Genomic DNA, 19,997 nt, shown 5'->3' with positions numbered 1-19,997 from the left:
GCCAAAGGGAAGACCTAGCCCTAGCCATGGTAAGAATCTCCGCTGTGCTTCACTGGGCCATCTCCTAGGGCGTCCCACCTGAGCGAGGTCAGTCTGCAGCCAGAGTAGAGGGAGCCAACAGTGGTGTTCTTGAATAATGGTCTGAGCTGTTGAAGGAGAAGGAGGTGAATAGGATTGAGCTGGACAGGGGGGGACCTGGGTGGGGCATGAGGGAGGTGGGTGGGGCTGGCATCTGCTGGGAGGCAGGGGATGAGTGGAGGGGGGGGTGGGGTGGGGGGGTGGGAGGAGCTGGGCAGGGTTTGGGGGAGGTGGGTGGAGCTGGCCTCAGAGGGTAAGTGGGAATCAGTGGGTGGTGGGATGAGGTGGGTGGGACTCTCACCAGGTTCTGCAAGATCTTCTCTATTTTGTTGAACTTGGCTGAGCCTATTAGCTGCATGTCCTCCGTGTAGTGCAGGTTGGCGATGGTGAAGTTGAGGGTGAATGGAACCAGGTCGGGTCCAGAGACTGCTGTGAGGTTGGGTGAGAAATATCCCCTGAGTCACTGCCTTAGCTGGATTTAGGGATGGAGGGATGGTGGGGGTAGTGTCTGGATCCACATCCCTGGTGCCCAGTATATTCACATCTGGTGCGAGAGCTCAGAATATCTCCTCCCAGAAGAAATGTGTGGGAAATATCAGAAAGGGAGACAGAGCATAAAGACTTCTAACTCTGGGAAATGAACTAGGGGTGGTGGAGGGGGAGGAGGGTGGGGGGTGGGGGTGAATGGGTGATGGGCACTGAGGGGGACACTTGATGGGATGAGCACTGGGTGTTATTCTGTATGTTGGTAAACTGAACACCAATAAAAATTAATTTATTAAAAAAAAAGAATATCTCCTCCCCAAATGGGGAACTTTATTTTGTTATTCTACTAATATAGTAATGATATAAACAATGGCCCTAAATAGCAATAATAATGATAAGACCTGATGTTTGGTAAGAGCTCACTCTGTGCTAAGAACTTTTCATCCAGTATCTCATGTCATCCTCAAGCAAACCCTGGAAGTGAATCCTTTTATTTATCCCCCCAACTGACAGAGGATGAAAATAAATTTCAGAGAAATTAAGTCACTTCCTCAAAGCCACACAGCTGTTTTAGGGCAGAAGCTCAGATTCTAGAGTTTGAATGACTTGAACATGAGTCCTGCCCATCCACTGGCTGCGCAACCTCAGTAAAACACCCAGATCCCCAAGAACCAGCCTGTTTCTCTTCAACAGAGAAAGATCAGTGTCCATCTGCTGGGACTGAAGATGGTACATGTGAGGCAGAGTCCCCATCATGTGGCAAACAATCATTGAATGCAGCTGTCATGGCTTTGTAGTCATTTTTCTCGTTGCTACTTATGCCTGCTTCCTCTGCTTTAGTCTCTGCGCTCTGGGAGTTAGTTCTGGATTTGACCTTGACTATTTCCATTCCATTCTAGAGAAGGTAAAGCTTTAAGAATTGTTCTAGAATGTACCACTGCATCTAATCTCACTACTCACCCCCTGGGTCCCCTCAGGCCAGCATGGTCACAAGTTGGACCCTGGCATGCCACATGGGGTGGACTGCAAAAGTGACCACAAATTCTTCACCTCCCCAGGCTGTCCCCTTGCTTTGAGCTGTGTGTGCATACGCTCTTGCTCTTCTCGTTGCAAAGCACAGGTGTATGGTGAGAGGGAAGGAGACATGGAGAGAAGGCTCTCACCTGTAGGGCTGGAGGAGATTGGAGCCGCCGAGGTTTCTGAGGGCATGGAAGTCACAGGGACTGAGGAGGAAGCAGCAGAAATAAGAAAGATGAAGCCCCTGTCACCTTGGAGATGCCAGAGACAGGAGCCCTTGATGCCCCTGATGCCCAGCCCGAGTCACGGAAGGCAGAGGTGGGGAAAGGAGGGGGACCATGCCCCTACGGCTCCATTCCTCCATGAGGCCCTGGGTGGGGAGAGGGAGCAGCTGTTCCCATGAGCTGTGGGGACATGAAGCCATCTAGGATTTGAGCACTTACCACTGGGGCTGGAGGTCAGTGGTGGTCTGGTGTAACCTGCAGGAAGTGGATAAGAGTGAGGTGGGATGTTTGAAAGGCTTAAGTGAGGGATGATGGGGCTGGACCGCTGGTGGAAGAACAGTTGCCATGAGGAGGCCCTGTCCCTTCCACACTGTGGATGGTGCCTCCCAGAACCTTTATCTGACTTTCCACCTCCCTCTGTGTGATATAGCCCTTGGTGGGGAAGGGGGATCTCATAAGGAAAGGAAGAAGGAGGAGAAAAAAGTCTAGAGGCAGATGCAGGTGTATCCTCTGGCCAGAGCTCAGAGCATCCACAGAATAGTCCATCTGGGGTGCAGGAGGAGACCCCTGTCACCACCAGATGCTCACCATTGACATAGAGACTATCCCTGTCCAGGAAGTAGGAACCGAGCTGAGTGACACCACGGGTCTGGTGGCTCAGCTCCCAGTAGAGCCGCTCCCTGTCCAGTTGGAGACCCGAGGGGTCAGGTTGGTAAGTGCAAACAGCGTCAACTCCAGTGGCTGATCCACCCTTTTCAGGCCTGAGGGGAGAAGGACATGGGTATGGGAACAGGACGGAGGGGCATCCCTGCCAGGACATCCTTTCAAGGGCCCACTTGTATGTGAATACCTGTTTTTCTGCCCTCTTGGTCCAGACATAAGCTGCTCATAAGAGAAGGGACATCCTTGCCCAATAAAGGACCAGAGTGGGTGTTCTAGAGTCAGGTGACCAGTGGTTCAAACCTTAGCTCTGTCACTTGTTGAATAATCCTCGTGTGTCTGACTCGGTTCTCCCATGTTTGCAGTGTGGATAAAGCTCTAACCCTTTTGCTGGAATGCCATGGGGTTCAGAAATGACTGATCTATCACACCTAGCTCTGGTGCCAAATGCTCATCAATTAATTGTTTAATTAAACAAATATCCACAGAGCTGAATATTTACAGTCCCTAGCACTGGATAGCGGCTCTGAACAACCCAATGTTTGGACCTGAGCATCTGAGCATGAGATGCTGCATAGCAAAGACGCCACCCACTGGCCACCTGCTTCCCATATTCTCAGCTATCTGGGGAAGGAAGCCGGAAAAATTAACCCTGACGGGACAACCTGGGGGAACTAGCAGGCTGCACTGCCAGAGTATTTCTGGGGAGAAACAGAATATCCCTTGCGCCTCAACAAGATGGAAGTGACCTTGAGCTAAGTTGCTTCTAGCTCTGGTCTCCTAGGAACTTGCTACAGGTGCAATGTCAGTTGTGTCACCTGGTGATGTTGGTTATGGTGAAAATGACCCCTTGTGGGTGACCTGCATCTTCTCTGGGAGGGCAGAAAATGGACAATAATACCTGGCGGGAAGCTAGAGCTTTGGGCTTCCTTTGGTATGGTAAACCTCTTAACTTGTCAGGACTGTTACAAGAGATATTAGTTACCTTTTGGGACATGGGACATGTAAGCCGGGGGAGCTTGATCACCTATCTACTGAGGTTATATTTCTTCTTTTTAAATTTTAATTTAATTCTTTAATTTAAATCAAAGTCACCTAACATATAGTGTAGTATTCGTTTCAGGGGTAGAATTTAGTGATTCATCAGTTCCACATAACTCCCAGTGACCGTTACATCAAGTGCTCTCTTTAATGCCCATCACCCTGTTACCCTGTCCCCCCATCCACCTTCCCTCCAGCGACCTCCACTGAAGTCATATTTATTAATTGTCACCTGAATGCCAAAAGAATAGTCCTTGGACTGCCAAGAAGGTTCTTACAAGAAAAGAAATGCCCAGTGCTGCCCCGCTGGCATGCCCTTTCCTGTCTGTGTATGGCTTGTTCAGGTCTTGCAAGTCTGGTTATCTGATTGGGCTTAAGATGACCCAGAGAGGGCAGTGCATGGGTCTGGCACCAGAGCTGGGGACTGTGTGAGACAAGCAAGGGGCCTGGACACAACATCTAACGGAGTGCTTACTCTCAGGGCTGTGCAAACATCGAGTTAGTCCCTGAGCATGAGCACTTCCTTCGATACTGTGCTCAAGGTATCTTGCTGGCCTCCCTAGTCCAGACCCTGGCTAGCCCAACCAGCCCACACCTTATTACACCTGCTAAGGCCAAAAAGGAGGTCTCACCTGAGTGTTGTCACTCTGCAGCCAGTGTAGAGTGAACCAATGCTGCTGTTGGCAAACAACGGCTTGAGCTGAAAAGAATGAAGTGAGTGAATGAAAAAGAAATGTAAAACCAATCATCATTTCAAAACACAATATTTTACAAGGAAACAGCAACTCCCCAATTGTCTCAATACAACACTGAATTCTCAAAAGAACCCTCTGGGATAAAGGCTTTTATTATCTTACTTTTACAGATGAGCCAATGATACCAAAAGGCAAGATCACTACTCCGAAGGCACATCACCTGCCTGTGGCAGTTCCGAGTTTTGAACCCAGAAACTGTCCACCCTGGGGCCCTCTGTATTCTCCAAAAGCACAGTAAGGAGACTCAAAGAGGATGGAGAGGATGGAAAAGAGGGATGGGCAGCAGGGGGCTCTCACCAGGCCTTGTAGAACTGACTTGGTGGAGTTGAACTTCGCAGAGCCCGGCCGCATGTCCTTCGTGTAGTGCAAGTTGATGATGGTGAAGTTGAGGGTAAAGGGCACCGGGGCATGGCCAGCAGCTGCAGAGGGACAGGAGAAGAGGAGGCCATGCCCTGAGTCAGGCCTGGATCAGATGTGGGGCAAAGGGCCATTGGAACACAGCTCCAGCCTGCTCAGAGGACCAAGTATCTTGGAGATACTTGGGAGAGGCTGCCCTCCCCTGGGACTCTCCTGAGTATCATTCTCTGTTCATCTGAGGCTGGAGATGGGGTGGGGGTTGGGAATGGAGGCAGCTTTGGCCACATATGGAAATGGAAGATGCTGGTGTCTGGGTGTTACATAATGAGCCAGAGATGGTGCCTGCATATGAGCTCATGGGGTACTTAATTCTTCACAGCAGGCTGGGATCCATGAGCTCAAAAGCCTGCCAGGACCAAACTCAAAATTTTATATCCAGTTCTTTTAAATATAGCCCAAACAGGCAGATTTCAGTCACTTTGAGCCTGCCTGCTTTGCATACCCCTGAAACTGTACCCAATAGCTGGGAGCTATAAAATAGATGGACCCCGTGGCTTTGGAGAGCCTGAGCCACTGCTGCTGGGCAGAGCTGTGCAACCCAGAGACTCCTTGCCAGGCTGCCGGGTGACATCACCTAGACAGGAGAATGTCTTCTCCGACCACTCCCCTCCCCTGGGAGTCCTCTTGCCCTTCCCCCTTTTGAGAAGGGATGCCCACCCAGAACCTCCTGAAGACGTCACAGGCTGACACCTGCTGGGAAGGCAAACCTGCGCTACTCACAAACATTTGTGCTTGCTACTGTCATCTACTGGTCATGTTTTTTCTTTGCTCAACCTAGAAATACCTCAAAATCCCAATAGCCAAACTGTGGAAGGAGCCTCGGTGTCCATCGGAAGATGAATGGATAAAGAAGATGTGGTCTATGTATACGATGGAATATTCCTCAGCCATTAGAAATGACAAATACCCACCATTTGCTTCAACGTGGATGGAACTGGAGGGTATTATGCTGATTGAAATAAGTCAATTGGAGAAGGACAAACATTATATGGTCTCATTCATTTGGGGAATATAAAAAATAGTGACAGGGAATAAAGGGGAAAGGAGAAAAAATGTGTGGGAAATATCAGAAAGGGAGACAGAACATGAGAGACTCCTAACTCTGGGAAACGAGCTAGGGGTGGTGGAAGGGGAGGTGGGCGGGGGGTGGGGGTGACTGGGTGACAGGCACTGAGGGGGGCACTTGACGGGATGAGCACTGGGTGTTATTCTGTATGTTGACAAATTGAACACCAATAAAAAATAAATTTATAAAAAAAGAAAAAGAAAATAGGTGAAAGAAAGAAAGAAAGAAGAAAGAAAGAAAGAAAGAAAGAAAGAAAAGAAAGAAAGAAAGAAAGAAAAAGAAAATAGGGGAGAAACCCATAGCTGAAGACCATGAGACTGTCTTGGCTTGAGCCAGTTTCTTCCTCCTCCCAGGGCACCTTTGAAGACCCACCCAGACAGGTTCAGCTTTCAATGCTGCGTTTGAAAATTGACCTCAGGAGCAATTTGCCAACTAACAATTTCTTTCCCATTTAATAAGATGTATTGTGTGAATAATTCCTCTCCCCCGCACCATTTATTGAAGAGACTGTCTTTCTTCCAGTGGATCGTCTTTCCTCCTTTATCGTATATTAGTTGACCATAAAGTTCAGGGTCCACTTCTGGGTTCTCTGTTCTGTTCCATTGATCTATGTGTCTGTTTTTGTGCCAGTACCACACTGTCTTGATGACCACAGCTTTGTAGTACAACCTGAAATCTGGCATTGTGATGCCCCCAGATATGGTTTTCTTTTTTAAAATTCCCCTGGCTGTTCGGGGTCTTTTCTGATTCCACACAAATCTTAAAATAATTTGTTCTAAGTCTCTAAAGAAAGTCCATGGTATTTTGATAGGGATTGCATTATACGTGTAAATTGCCCTGGGTAACACTGACATTTTCACAATATTAATTCTGCCAATCCATGAGCATGGAATATTTTTCCATCTCTTTGTGTCTTCCTCAATTTCTTTCAGAAGTGTTCTATAGTTTTTAGGGTATATTTTGAGACCCATTTGAATGGCAAATGGTTCTCCAACCTTTTATTTTCAGGTTGTAGGTGTCCTTCTGTCTAAAATGAGTCTCTTGTAGACAGCAAATAGATGGGTCCTGCTTTTTTATCCAGTCTGAAACCCTGCGCCTTTTGATGGGGTCATTAAGCCCATTCACGTTCAGAGTTACTATTGACAGATATGAGTTTAGTGTCATCATGATATCTATTTAGTCCTTGTTTTTGTGGATTGTTCCACTGAACTTCTTCTTAAAGGGGAGTTTTAAGAGTCCCCCTTAAAATTTCTTGCAGAGCTGGTTTGGAGGTCACATATTCTTTCAGTTCCTGCCTGTCTTGGAAGCTCTTTATCTCTCCTTCCATTTTGAATGAGAGCCTTGCTGGATAAAGTATTCTTGGTTGCATGTTCTTCTCATTTAGGACCCTGAATATATCCTGCCAGCCCTTTCTGGCCTGCCACGTCTCTGTGGAGAGGTCTGCTGTTACCCTAATATTCCTCCCCATGAAAGTCAGGGACTTCTTGTCTCTTGCTCAGAATATTCTTACTCAGAAGTATATTTAAAACAAGCAGGCAAAACCAGCTTCTGTTCTGTTGTCTTTAAAAATCAAAGCCCTAGGGGCATCTGGATGGCTCAGCGGTTGAGTGTCTGCCTTTGGCTCAGGTCGGGATCCGGGGATCCTGGGATGGACCAGTCCTGGGATCAAGTCCTGCATCGGGCTCCCCGCAGGGAGCCTACCTCTCCCTCGGCCAATGTCTCTGCCTCTCTCTCTGTGTCTCTTATGAATAAATAAATAAATAATCTTTTAAAAAAGAAAAAAGCCACCTATGAAAGGGAGATATTTGGGGAAAATGTGAATACAAACTGCAATGCTAGATGACACCATAATATTCTTATTTTTTGAAGCACAGTAATGCTATTATGGTTACATAAGGCAATGTCCTGATTTTGTGGGGATTCTTGCTGAAATCTTTAATGGTGAGGCCTCACGATATTTGCAAGTTTCAAGTGGATCAGGGAAAAAAATTACGTCTACATCTTTGTCTAGTCAGTTCTACCATAATGCTTGTTTTGAAAACACAATTTTTTCAGGGTCATTGATACATTAGGTAACTGTGAACACAATGTAGATTTCATGTTTGTGTGTGTGTGTGTGCAATTTTGTCTGCAAGACACACAAAAGCTGAACCCTGAATGCAGCTAAACCCCCCTCTGTAGGCGTACACAAAATGCATGGACACAACTCAAGCATCTACTGGCTCAGTCACACCCCTGAGGTATTAGGAGGGATGGCCCTACTCATCCTGGGTTTCTGCTTTCTGTAGGATTTCAGGTAACCCTCCTTCTTTAATCCATTTGCTAACTACTTCCACAAGCCAACAACGTCAGGCCTCTTTCAGAGTAGAGTGCTGCATTTATTGCACTAATTTATATTTCTTAGCCATTTAACATTTGTAAAACTGTGCTGTCTTATTAGATGCCTATTTTTTTATTTTGTCACTGACAAGGTTTTCAAGTGTTGACCCCATCCTCAGCCCTGCGCCTTCTGTCGTGTGATTTTGCATAGCATAGTTTAGGGACACCTATGTCATATAACAGAATCATGTACAAAGACAAAAGGTCAACAACTGTGGTGGACAGCTGGATTTCCTTGTGCTATTCTTTCAATGTTTCTACTACTTTTGGCAATTTTCATAATAAAAAGGATAAAAGGATTTAGATATTCATGAAAAGTGGAAATGACCCCATGGTCCCTAGACTTTGACAGATCCAACATTCCTTAAATGAAATGATTATATGCATTGACTATGGTCAGGGAGAGACTATACATATTCACAAGGAACATATTCATAAAGACATGATAAGAAGAAAAAGTCATATCTATTGAATATGTTCACAGAGAATATTCCTTAAAATAAGCTGTTGGTAAATTGGTTAGCTGGGGAAACTGAAGAATTGATTCTTCACTGACTTGGCTTTGGCAAACTGGCCACTGGACAAATCTATTATCAGTGAATAGATCTGCTCTCTACTTTCCAAGGGATGCAGGGTGATTTGGATGTCAGGGGTCACCTACAGGTTTCAGACACAGGCTAAAGAGAATGGTTGAAGACTCCCAGTGCTGGGAGTGGGATTGGTGTTCAAGAAGTCCCTAGAACCTGGGTAGGGCCTAGCAGATCCTCAGAAGTCACCCTTGGGCTCCCCTGGGAGATACCACCCACTCTACTCCTCCTCCCATGTCCTGTGATTAGTATCCATCAAGAGTAGCTGGGAGCCTCTTCAGAGGAGAGAATGCCTACCTGTGGGACTGGAGAAGGAGGCTGGCATCCCTGCAGAAACTGTGGCCACCATAGAAGCTGGAGAGAAAAAAACCCAAGAATTTGGGGGTGAGGATCCCTCACTTCAGGGATTACCAGCGAGGGGGTGGCCATGCCTGGGAATTTCTTAGGTGTAGGTCCCTGTTCACATAGAGCTGGGGGTGGAGCAGGGGTGCACAGGGCAGGCCATGGGCTTCTGGACACTTCCATTTTAAGGGCAGGGACTCACAGGGTTGTAGAGACTCCTGAACCCTCTGAATACTCACTGCTGGGGGTGGTGGCCTGGGTCTTGCGGGTGTAACCTGCACAGGGAGAGGGAGGAAGGGTGATGAGGGTGAGTAATCACAGAAAGGGAGGAATGGAGAGGAGGTTGTGAGCCTGTTGAAATGTGGACCAAGATGGCAATCCCTCACCATTGATGTAGAGACTGTCTGGGTCCAGGGTGTAGATACCCAGCATAGTGACGCCTCTGGTCAGCTGGCTCAGCTCCTGGTACAGCCGCTCTCTGTCCAGCCCAGAGCCCATGGGGTCAGGGTGGTGGGTGCAGATGGCATCCACTCCAGTGGCTGCCCCATCCTTCTCGGGCCTGGGGAGGGTGGATAGGGGTATCACTAGATGGAGTCCCAGGGCAGGGCTCCTGGGACCTTGGGGGCAGGCCAGGAGGGGGCCAGGGCAAGTGAGAAGCCTGGCACCCACTTCTGGCCAGCCCGGGAATGTGCAAACAGTCATGGCGGGGGGTGGGGTGGTGGTGGTGGTGGTGGTGGTGGTGGTGGTGGTGGCAGGATTTCTTAAATTGCAAATCTGAAACCTGCAACCTCAGAGCATGGGGACAGGAGAGCTCCCGCTTGAGACAGGTGAAAAGCTGGAATTCGGATTAAAACAAGTGGAAAAGGCAAGCTTGCCTTGAGAGGAATCCTGGAGATGGAACTGAAAACCCAAAGGAAATGCCTTCTTTGGTCAAAGGGAGGCAGGAGGGAATTGGGAAGGATGACCCAGACTAGGGGCTCTGCAGAAGCTGGGGACAGTGTGTGGGAGGCAGGGCAGGGGTGGTTACAACCAGAAGAGGCCTTGGTTCTGGAGCCAGTGCCTCCTGAATTCCACCTCTGCTGAGGACATGGACAGAGAGGGCAGGTAGGAAGCAGAGGGAACTCTTGGGGTCCTCAGGGAGCCCTTGACGCAGCCCTGGCCGGGGATTGCAAGGTCTCACCTGAGCAAGGTCAGTCTGCAGCCTGAGTACAGGGGGCCCAGACTGGTGTTCTTGAACAAAGGTCCGAGCTGTAGAGGAGAGGCAAGTGAGTAGAAAGTCTCAGGGGTGGAGAGCAGGGCAGAAATGAGAGAGGTCGGGCCAGCACCAATGAGCCAGGCCTGCATGGGGGCTGCACAGGTAAGGTAGGTGGGTCTCCGTGGGCGTGACAGAGATCAGGTAGGCGGTGCCTGCATCAGTGGGTGGGGCAGGAATACTGCTGGCGGAGCTCTCACCAGGCCCTGCAGCTTTCTCTGGGTGGCGTTGAACCTCCAGGAACCAGGGTGACTCATATCCTCTTTGTGGGACAGGTTGGTGATGGTGAAGTTGAGAGTGAACAGCACCAGGGTCGGACCAGTGGCTGCAATGGGGGCAAGAGGGCAATGTCAGGGAGCCTAAACATGGGTCATCCCACATTTATCTCTTTAAGTACTGGAGAGGGGCTTCCTCCATGATGCGCAGTTTCCACAAGAAGGAGATCCCAGACATTAGCATTAAGTGAGGGGCTCTGGGGATAAGTGTGGAAAAACACTATGGAGGTAAATGCAACAAACATTCTGACCCTCCAGTTGGCTAAAATTCCAGACAGACATCCTCTTTTTCTGAGGGTTTTTTTTTTTTAACTCAAATTATTTCTCACTATTTACTGATTTTTAAAGATTTATTTGAAGAAATACACTTCATTTGTATAGGTCAGGCCCTGTTTTAAATGCTTCACTTAAATTTTAATCCATTTAAGCCTTGAGGCAAATCATTCAGAGGGAGATAGTATTCTTATCTCATTTTACAGATGTAAGAACTGAGCCCAAGGGTGATTAAATAATTTGCCCCCAGTCACACAATCTGTAAATGGCAGAGCACAGTTCAAACTTGAGCATTGTGGTTGCAGAGCCTGTGCTTCTAACCCATCTACTCTAGTACCAAGGGCAGGTCCATGCAATAACCTCACTCTGGCCTGAATGGTCAGTGGTCAGAACACCCTCAGGAGGCCCTAGCTGATGAGTAAGTAGAGACTCAAGTAAGACAGTGTTAGTAATGATGGGTCATCCAGGACCCTCAGCAGTGTCAGTGGGTGGTATCAAAATCTACCTTGGGCCAGTGAGAAGCCAAGAATGGGAAGTTAGCTGTTGGCCAAACCAGAGTCTGCCCAAATCCCTAACCAGAACCTGTAGGAGGGCATTTTCAGGTACATACGTAGCTCACACTGTTGTTCCCTTCTTTGTTGGAAATGAAGACCAAGTATTCAAGAGAGAAGCCCACATACACATTTGCGGATCTCACCCCACAACCATGCTGATTGTAAGTCAATACTTATTCGTACACTCAAGTCCTTATTCTATTCTCTTTCTTGCTGGAAGCCCATCAAAGACTAAGGCCCTTTCTATTCTATTCACTGCTGCATTACCAGGGCCTTTTGTCCAGTAAGGGCTAAATGAATGCTTCTTGAATGAATGAATGAATGAATGGGCATGGTGCTCCATATGATACCAGCCACTGGCCAAGTGCATGAGACCTTTGTAGGGGAGGAATGGCAGAGAGGAAGCTCGTACCTGTGGATATGGAGGTGGGGGTTGCTGAAGTTGCTGAGGAGATGGTAGAGGCTATTCCAACTGAAAAAAAAAAAAAAACACAGTGAGGCAAATATGGGAGAAGGGAGGGCCTCCCCAGCTAAACAAGGCCCATCAGGGGTCCATGGAATGCTCCTCAAGCCTGTGTCAGGCTTGTCTTTTCTGATCTGGGTAGTGAAGTTGGGGAAAGACTAGAGCTTTCCAGGACCCTTCTGTCCCTGGGGAGGTGGGGTAGGGATAGCGAGGAGGAGAGATGGGTCCCAATGCAGAGAAATGCGAGGGCCTGAATTACTACACACTGTTGGGATTGGAGGTCAGGACCTGATGGGTGTAACATGTAGAAAGATAGGAAGAGAAAGTGTGGAGAGTTGTAAGGATGGGAGAAGAAAGGAAGTGTCAAGAATCTGGGGTTCTTTGGGTGTCTATGAATCTATTTATGTAAGTAGCATTTAGAGAGCCCCCTCAAAGTGCAGACCCAATAGACAAACTCCAGAGAATGCAACTGAAACCCAGGGAGGCATTTCTCTATCAGGTCACCTACAAACTATCCTTCTGCCATCTGTGCCCCAATTCTCTCCATGTGTCTGATCCCTCCATGAATCCCCAGAAAAGCTGTGAATGTTTATTGCCTCATACAAGAAAAAACAAAGGTGCAAGCCAAAGCAGTTTTCTTTCTTTTATTTCTTTCCCTCTCTCTCTTTTTTTTTTTTTTAGATTTTTATCTATTTATTCATGAGAGACACACAGAGAGAGGCAGAGACATAGGCAGAGGGAGAAGCAGGCTCCATGCGGGAAGCCCGACGTGGGACTTGATCTCGGGATTCCAGGATCATGACCTGGGCTGAAGGCGGCGCTAAACCACTGAGCCACCCGGGCTGCCCCAGGTTGAGCAGTTTTCAACTCACAAGAGCCTTCCACACATCAAGGAACTTAATTTCCTTGAGCTCTATCCCACAATCCTGTGGCAACTTCAACTGAACTGGTAGTGACTGCCTAGGGTATTTTGTTGGTAAGGATTCTGGAGCTGTTTTGAATTCAGAAAGCAGGGAGGCTGTTACCACTTAGTGATGTCTGCCATGGATGAGGGAATAGGGAGTGATGGCACAGATGGCATGTATTTGTCCTGGACAGAATCTGACAGTCATTAAAGATTTGAACAAGGACAAGAAGGAAGTATTTCCACATATTACAAAAAAGTGTATTTCATTCCTTCTTATCCTGAGAAAAAATCTACACACTTCCTGTGGACTTACAATACACAAATGATCTAAGATCACCATCATCATCACCATCACCACCATCATCATCATCACCATCACCACCACCATCATCATCATCATCATCATCACCACCACCACCATCATCACCACCATCACCACCACCATCATCATCATCACCACCACCACCACCATCACCACCATCCTCACCATCACCATCATCACCACCACCACCACCATCACCACCATCCTCACCATCACCATCATCACCACCACCACCATCACCACCATCCTCACCATCACCACCACCATCTACCACCATCATCACTATCACCATCCCCATCATCACCAGCTCCATCACCACCACCATTATCAATATCATCATCATTATCATTATCATAAGAATATGAGCTTTATGAAGGCAATAATTTTTGTCTGTTTGTGTTCCCTGCTGTCTTCCCCAGGTCCTGACACAGAGTAGGTGCTCAATAAGGCTGTTGACTGGCTCATTATCACTAGATTTACTATGAATTTCTATAATTATTTGAGTGAGCAATACTAAGTATGTTTTTACTCATCAGGTGCCCCCCGTAGATGTGCCACTGACTGGTACTTACCCGTGGGGCTGGGGCTGGGGATGGAGGATGGAGTTCCAGAGGTTCCTAGGTCCACTGTGGAGGTCCCTGGAGCTGAGAAAAAGCCCTCATCAGCGAAAGCAGAAAAGCAATCACATAGCAGAAATGCCAACAAGAGAGACTATTTATTAGGCTGCATGTGGGGCTGAGATTCCCTCTGGATCTGGGGCAGAGAGGAGAGTAAATAACTTGTGGCCTCCCAGGATCTTTCTTCCTCTTGGCATGAGGAGGCATCAGTGCTTTGCCTGCCCTGGGTGAGGGGGCCCTGGGTCATAGATGAATACTCACTGTTGGTGATGGGTGCAGAGCTTTGATGGGTGAAACCTGTAGGGAGAGGGAGGGAAGATTATGGGTAAGGGTTAAGAGAGAGGCAGAGGACCAAACAGGAGGCAGGGCTATCCTGGTGCAGTGGAGGGGTCTCTAGCAGGGGGTGCTGTTGGGGATTCTCCATCAATACCCATCAGGAAAGAAGGCTCTAAGGGTGAAGTTAGTCCAAGATGAAGAGGAAACCATGAAGTGCAGACCAGAATCAGCACATTTAGTGCATAGGGCTAAGGCCCTAAGGGCCAGACAGGGAGCGCATTCTCAACTAGAGGGCAGAGGTTGCCCGGTGAGGGGGAAGAGACTGACCACATCACGGTTGCTCACCATTGACACAGAGACTGTTCCTGTCCAGGGTATAGTGGCCCAGCAGGGCAATTCCATAGGTCAGCTGGCTCAGCTCCCAGTACAGCTGCTCCCTGTCCAGTCCAGGGCCTTCAGGGTCAGGGCGATACATGCAGATGGCATCCACTCTGGTGGCAGCACCATCCTTCTCAGGCCTGGGTAAAAATCACCACATAGTTGGTCTAACCATCTATGTATGGATCCTTTTCTCTCTCTCCTTCTAGCCCCTAAGGCAGAAACTTGGGAAACCCTAGTTAACAAAAGCTGTGGCCATCAGGGAGATGCCCTCCATAAACAATTAGCACACCACAGGTCTGAAGCCTCCTGCATGCCTAGGAGAGAAGACTCCGAAACCCCTGGGAGTGGCAGATACACGAGGATGCTGTTGATGGAGTGAGCCGGAAGATGCCAGATGAAGCTCCAACCGCCACATCCTGTTACAGGTCTTGATGAGCACAAAAAAAGATGTCTAAGATCATGCTGCAATGGGGGGGGGAGGGGCAGTGGCCCCAGGAAAAGTGACTGCAGCATGGTTTGGTGACATTTTCCTGCAGAGAGTTGAGGTTTCCAAAGAGTGAGACCAAAAAGCTAAAGTCACTCAGTCTGGAAGCAGGACTGGGGCATTTCTAAAAACTCAAGAGACTAAATGGTCAGAGACACACATGCCCTTTTGGTGAGTCTGAAAGCATGACCTGTCCATGTCTCAGCATCACCTCTGGCCACAGGACACTACCTACCCACCTGCCCACGCAGCCATACACTACTGAGTGATGTGGAGAGAAAGGCGCTCCCACACCCCAGAACCATGGATGCAATGTCTCTTGTAAAAACAACCACCCCTTGACAACGTGGATGGAACTGGAGGGTATTATGCTGATAAAATAAGTCAAACAGAGAAGGACAAACATTATATGTTCTCATTCATTTGGGGAATATAGATAATAGTGAAAGGGAATAGAAGGGAAGGGAGAAGAAATGGGTAGGAAATATTAGAAAGGGAGACAGAACATGAAGACTCCTAACTCTGGGAAACGAACTAGGGTTGGTGGAAGGGGAGGAGGGCGGGGGGTGGGGGTGAATGGGTGACGGGCACTGAGGTGGGCACTTGACGGGATGAGCACTGAGTGTTATTCTGTATGTTGGCAAATTGAACACCAATAAAAAATAAATTTATTATTAAAAACAACAACAACAACAACCACCCCTTGTTGAATTAGCATGCAGCAGGCCCAGCACTTTGTACTCAGGAACACATCGCTTAACCCTCAGAGCGTCCCTGTGGGCTGTATTGCTGAACTCCCAGAGTTGTTATTCTATCCATCACACTACATAGTATATGCAATGTAATTATACATAAGGTAAATAGAATATATAATATAATGATTTAACACATAAGTAAATGGTATATGTTTGTTACATTTTTATTTTTATTATTATTACATTATATATTATACCTGTTATACCTAACATATATAATACATAATATATATTAGAGATTATATCTATATTGTTATATATAAAAGATATTATACCCATACATAATATACATAATATTTTACCTATATACAGTATACATAGCTTACATATTGTATATATATATATATATATAAGGTTTGGGTATTGATGTTTCTAGCAGCAATGTCCACAATAGCCAAACTGTGGAAGGAGCCTCGGTGTCCATTGAAAGATGAATGGATAAAGAAGCTGTGGTCTATGTATACAATGGAATATTCCTCAGCCATTAGAAATGACAAATACCCACCATTTGCTGCGACGTGGATGGAACTGGAGGGTATTATGCTGAGTGAAATAAGTCAATCAGAAGGACAAACATTATATGGTCTCATTCATTTGGGGAATATAAAAAATAGTGAAAGGGAATAAAGGGGAAAGGAGAAAAAATGAGGGGGAAATATCAGAAAGGGAGACAGAACATGAAACTCCTAACTCTGGGAAACTATCTAGGGGTGGTGGAAGGGGAGGTGGGCGGGGGGTGGGGGTGATTGGGTGACGGGCACTGAGGTGGGCACTTGATGGGATGAGCACTGGGTGTTATTCTGTATGTTGGCAAACTGAACACCAATAAAAAATAAATTTATAAAAAAATAAGGTTTGGGCATAATTATATATTATTCTCATATTGTCTATACTTAGGTAATACGTGTATTATATAATATACAAATATATTAGGAATATACTTATATATCATCTATGTTAGATATTATATCTATATATGACATATTATACCTATTATGTGTATATATGACATATATGTAATATATACCCCTGTATAAAGTATAGGTATAATTATATATTATACTTATATATGATATATATTATATATAACTTTATTATAGTTATATATTATAGTTCTGTATTATATATAGATTATGTATATTATAGTTATATTATAATAATTATAGTTATATATTATATGTAGGTATAACATACACCTATATTATAGTTATAGTTATATATATTATGTATAATAATATATATAACATATATATAGGTATAACATATATATTAGGTATAGATATAACAGATATACTATAAAATTATACCTATTCTTTCTCTCCCTTTCTCTCTCTATATATGTGCATACATATATGTATGTATACAGCTGACTTTTTTTTTTAAAGATTTCATTTATCTATTCATGAGAGACACAGAGGGAGAAGCAGAAACAGGCAGAGGGAGAAGCAGGCTCCCCGGGAGAGCCCAGTGTGGGACTTGATCCCAGGACCCTGGGTGTCCCTATACAACTGACTTTTGAACAACATGGAGGTTAGGGGTACGGACACCTAACCCAGTTGTAAATTTTCATAGACCTTTTGATACCCCTAAAACTTAGCTACTAAAAGAGTGCTGTTGACCAGAAGCCTTACTGATAATACAGTCAACAGATATTTTTATGGTATTGGTATTATATACTCTATTCTTACAATAAAGTAAGCTAGAGAAAAAAACGTTAAGAAAATCATAACAGAAAATACATTTATAGCACTGTACTGTATTTATCAAAAACAAAATCAGTTTATAAGTGAACCCTGCAGTTCAAACTCAGTGTCCAAGGGTCAACTCTCTCTCTGTATACATATATATGTTAGTATACACATATTATGTATAGGCCTAATATGTCATATATAACATGCGGAGTAACGAGGCACAGCAAGGTTTGGGATCTCATTAAATGGCAGAGCTCACATTTGAACTCTGCTCTGGCTTCACCGAGGCTCTTAGCCACTAGGCTCCTATGCCTGGTCTTGCCCCAGGAAGGCAGGGGAGCTGGAGGTAAATGCCTGTGATAAAACAGGAATGTGAGGAGAACCAGACCTAGAGATTCTGAGAGAGATGTAGGAGGCAAGAATGCCAGGTGTGAAGTAGGTCAACCAACTGCCTCCCCAGCTGCACCCATGGAATGGTGTCGTCCCCAACCTTGAGCCATCCTAGGGCAGGGCAGTCCTCCTTCTGTGAGTCGGACCCATTCAGGAGCACACGCTCTCTCTATAACAGTGTGCTTGCTTTCCTTCCCTCTTAGATTCTTTCCTTTTAGAGGTTGCCAGGTCGGTAATCTCCCCAAGCTGCAAGGTCATAATGAGGCAGAGGAAGCGGTGCTGCTTAAGAGCTAGGAGTTTGGCTCTAGAACCCACAATGTGGGGTTGCTCTGTGTGACCTGCACAATCTACTCAATTCCTCTGAGCCTGCTGCACCTCTGGTTCCTGCTTCATGAGGCTGTCATGAGGGCTGATGGGTTGAAATATGAAGTACTAGCACAGTGCCTCGGATCTTAGGAATTACTAACTGCTGGATTGTCATTGTCAATGATGATGTGTAGTATCCATGGTGGTAGTCGTCCCAAGTATGGACAAAGTCAGGGAGCCTGTAGGTGAGGGTCCCATACACCTGTTGGGCTGTGTTCTTGGGGAGAGTCTTACCTGAGTGAGGCCAGTCTGCAGCCTGAATAGAGGAAACTCAGACTGCTATTCTTGAACAGGGGTTTGAGCTATGAGAAAAGAGATTGAAGGTGAGAAGGAACCTTTGAGGGAGGCCAGGGGGAGCAGGGGTATTGGTGATGTGAATGGGGCAGAGGTGATATGGGTAGGGGCAGAAGTCAGGTGGACAGGGCTGACACTGATGGGCAGGGCAGGGGGTGTTGTAGGGTTAGGCTGGTACCGGTGGGTGAGGCTCTCACCAGACCCTGCAGGATCCTCTCTGTGGAGTTGAATTTCCAAGAGCTTGGAAGCTGCATGTCTTCTTCGTAGCGCAGGTTGGTTATGGTGAAGTTGAGGGTAAATGGCACCAGGAAAGGAACCGCTGCTGAAGCAGGGGGAGGAAAAAGGAGGCCATGCATGAGTCACACCTGGTCTGGATCCTAAGACAACTTCTGGGGATGGAGATGGAGGGTCCAGATCTGAGGTAGCAGGGGTTCCGAGTAGGCCACCTAGGCTAGCTACCTTAGGACCAATGACAGAGGCCAGATAAAGAGCAAAGCTAGATGTTATTAAATGCAGTAACATACACATCCTTTAGGATGGCTATTAGGCTATTATAGAAAGAAAGAAAGAAAGAAAGAAAGAAAGAAAGAAAGAAAGAAAGAAAAAGTCAATCGGAGAAGGACAAACATTATATGGTCTCATTCATTTGGGGAATATAAAAAATAGTGAAAGGGAATAAAGGGGAAAGGAGAAAAAAATGAGTGGAAATATCAGAAAGGGATACAGAACATGAGAGACTCCTAACTCTGGGAAACGAACTAGGGGTGGTGGAAGGGGAGGTGGGTGATGGGTGGGGGTGACTGGGTGACAGGCACTGAGGGGGGCACTTGACGGGATGAGCACTGGGTGTTATTCTATATGTTGGCAAATTGAACACCAATAAAAAATAAATTTATAAAAAAAGAATATTTTTTATCAATAAATCTATTTCTACATCATTAAAAAAGGAAGAAAGAAAAGAAAGGGAAGAAAAAGAATTAGTTTTGTCAAAGATGTGCAGAAATTGGAATCCTCGTGCATTGTTTGTGGGAATGCTGGTGGAGCTGCAATGGAAAACAGTTTAGATTCCTCAAAAAGTTAAATATAGGATTACCATATGATTCAGCAATTTTGCCGAATGCTAGGTATAGACCCAAAAGAACTGAAAACAGGGACTCGGATCCTTGAATACAAAATATTCATAGCAGCATCATTCACAATAGCCAAAAGGTGGAAACAGCCTGAGTCCATCAGCAGATGAGTAGATAAACAAAATGTGGCGTATACATACAGTGGAATAATATTCGGCCATAAACATGAGGGGAGCTCTGACACCTGCTACGACACAGATGAACTGTGAAAATATTATACTAAGTGAAATGAAACAAACACGAAAGGACAAATGTTATATGGTTCCAATCACATGGGGTACCTAAAATAGGCAAATTCGTGGAAACAGGAGGTAGAATAGAGGTAACTAGGGGCTAGGATTGGGATTATAGGGAGTTAGTGTTCATATGGGAACATAGTTTCCATTTGGAATGATAAAGAAGTCCTGAGAATGGATAGTGGTGATAGTGGCATGACACTGGGAATGTATTTCATGCCACTAAATTGCACACTTAACAGTTGGTTAAAATGGTAAATTCTACGTGTTCCATAAAAA

The 19,997-nt window shown here is 46.1% G+C and overlaps 1 protein-coding gene across 1 annotated transcript in view; it reads right to left on the bottom strand.

The window, feature by feature from the left end:
- The window catches only part of LOC129522220 (mucin-16-like), a 96,553-nt gene that overhangs the window by 28,716 nt on the left and 47,840 nt on the right, over positions 1-19,997 (bottom strand). Inside the window, 18 exon segments of the mRNA XM_055344351.1 lie at positions 79-146; positions 380-504; positions 1,728-1,787; positions 2,025-2,060; positions 2,394-2,566; positions 4,139-4,206; positions 4,559-4,680; positions 9,008-9,064; positions 9,292-9,327; positions 9,439-9,611; positions 10,233-10,300; positions 10,505-10,629; positions 11,819-11,878; positions 13,671-13,742; positions 13,977-14,012; positions 14,337-14,509; positions 18,293-18,360; positions 18,550-18,674. Coding sequence (XP_055200326.1) covers positions 79-146; positions 380-504; positions 1,728-1,787; positions 2,025-2,060; positions 2,394-2,566; positions 4,139-4,206; positions 4,559-4,680; positions 9,008-9,064; positions 9,292-9,327; positions 9,439-9,611; positions 10,233-10,300; positions 10,505-10,629; positions 11,819-11,878; positions 13,671-13,742; positions 13,977-14,012; positions 14,337-14,509; positions 18,293-18,360; positions 18,550-18,674 — 1,645 coding nt within the window.

This window comes from Nyctereutes procyonoides, unplaced genomic scaffold (genome assembly GCF_905146905.1).
Source record: "Nyctereutes procyonoides isolate TBG_1078 unplaced genomic scaffold, NYPRO_anot_genome, whole genome shotgun sequence".
In the NCBI taxonomy this organism is placed as follows: domain Eukaryota; kingdom Metazoa; phylum Chordata; class Mammalia; order Carnivora; family Canidae; genus Nyctereutes; species Nyctereutes procyonoides.
This window is presented reverse-complemented; position numbering and strand designations above follow the sequence as displayed.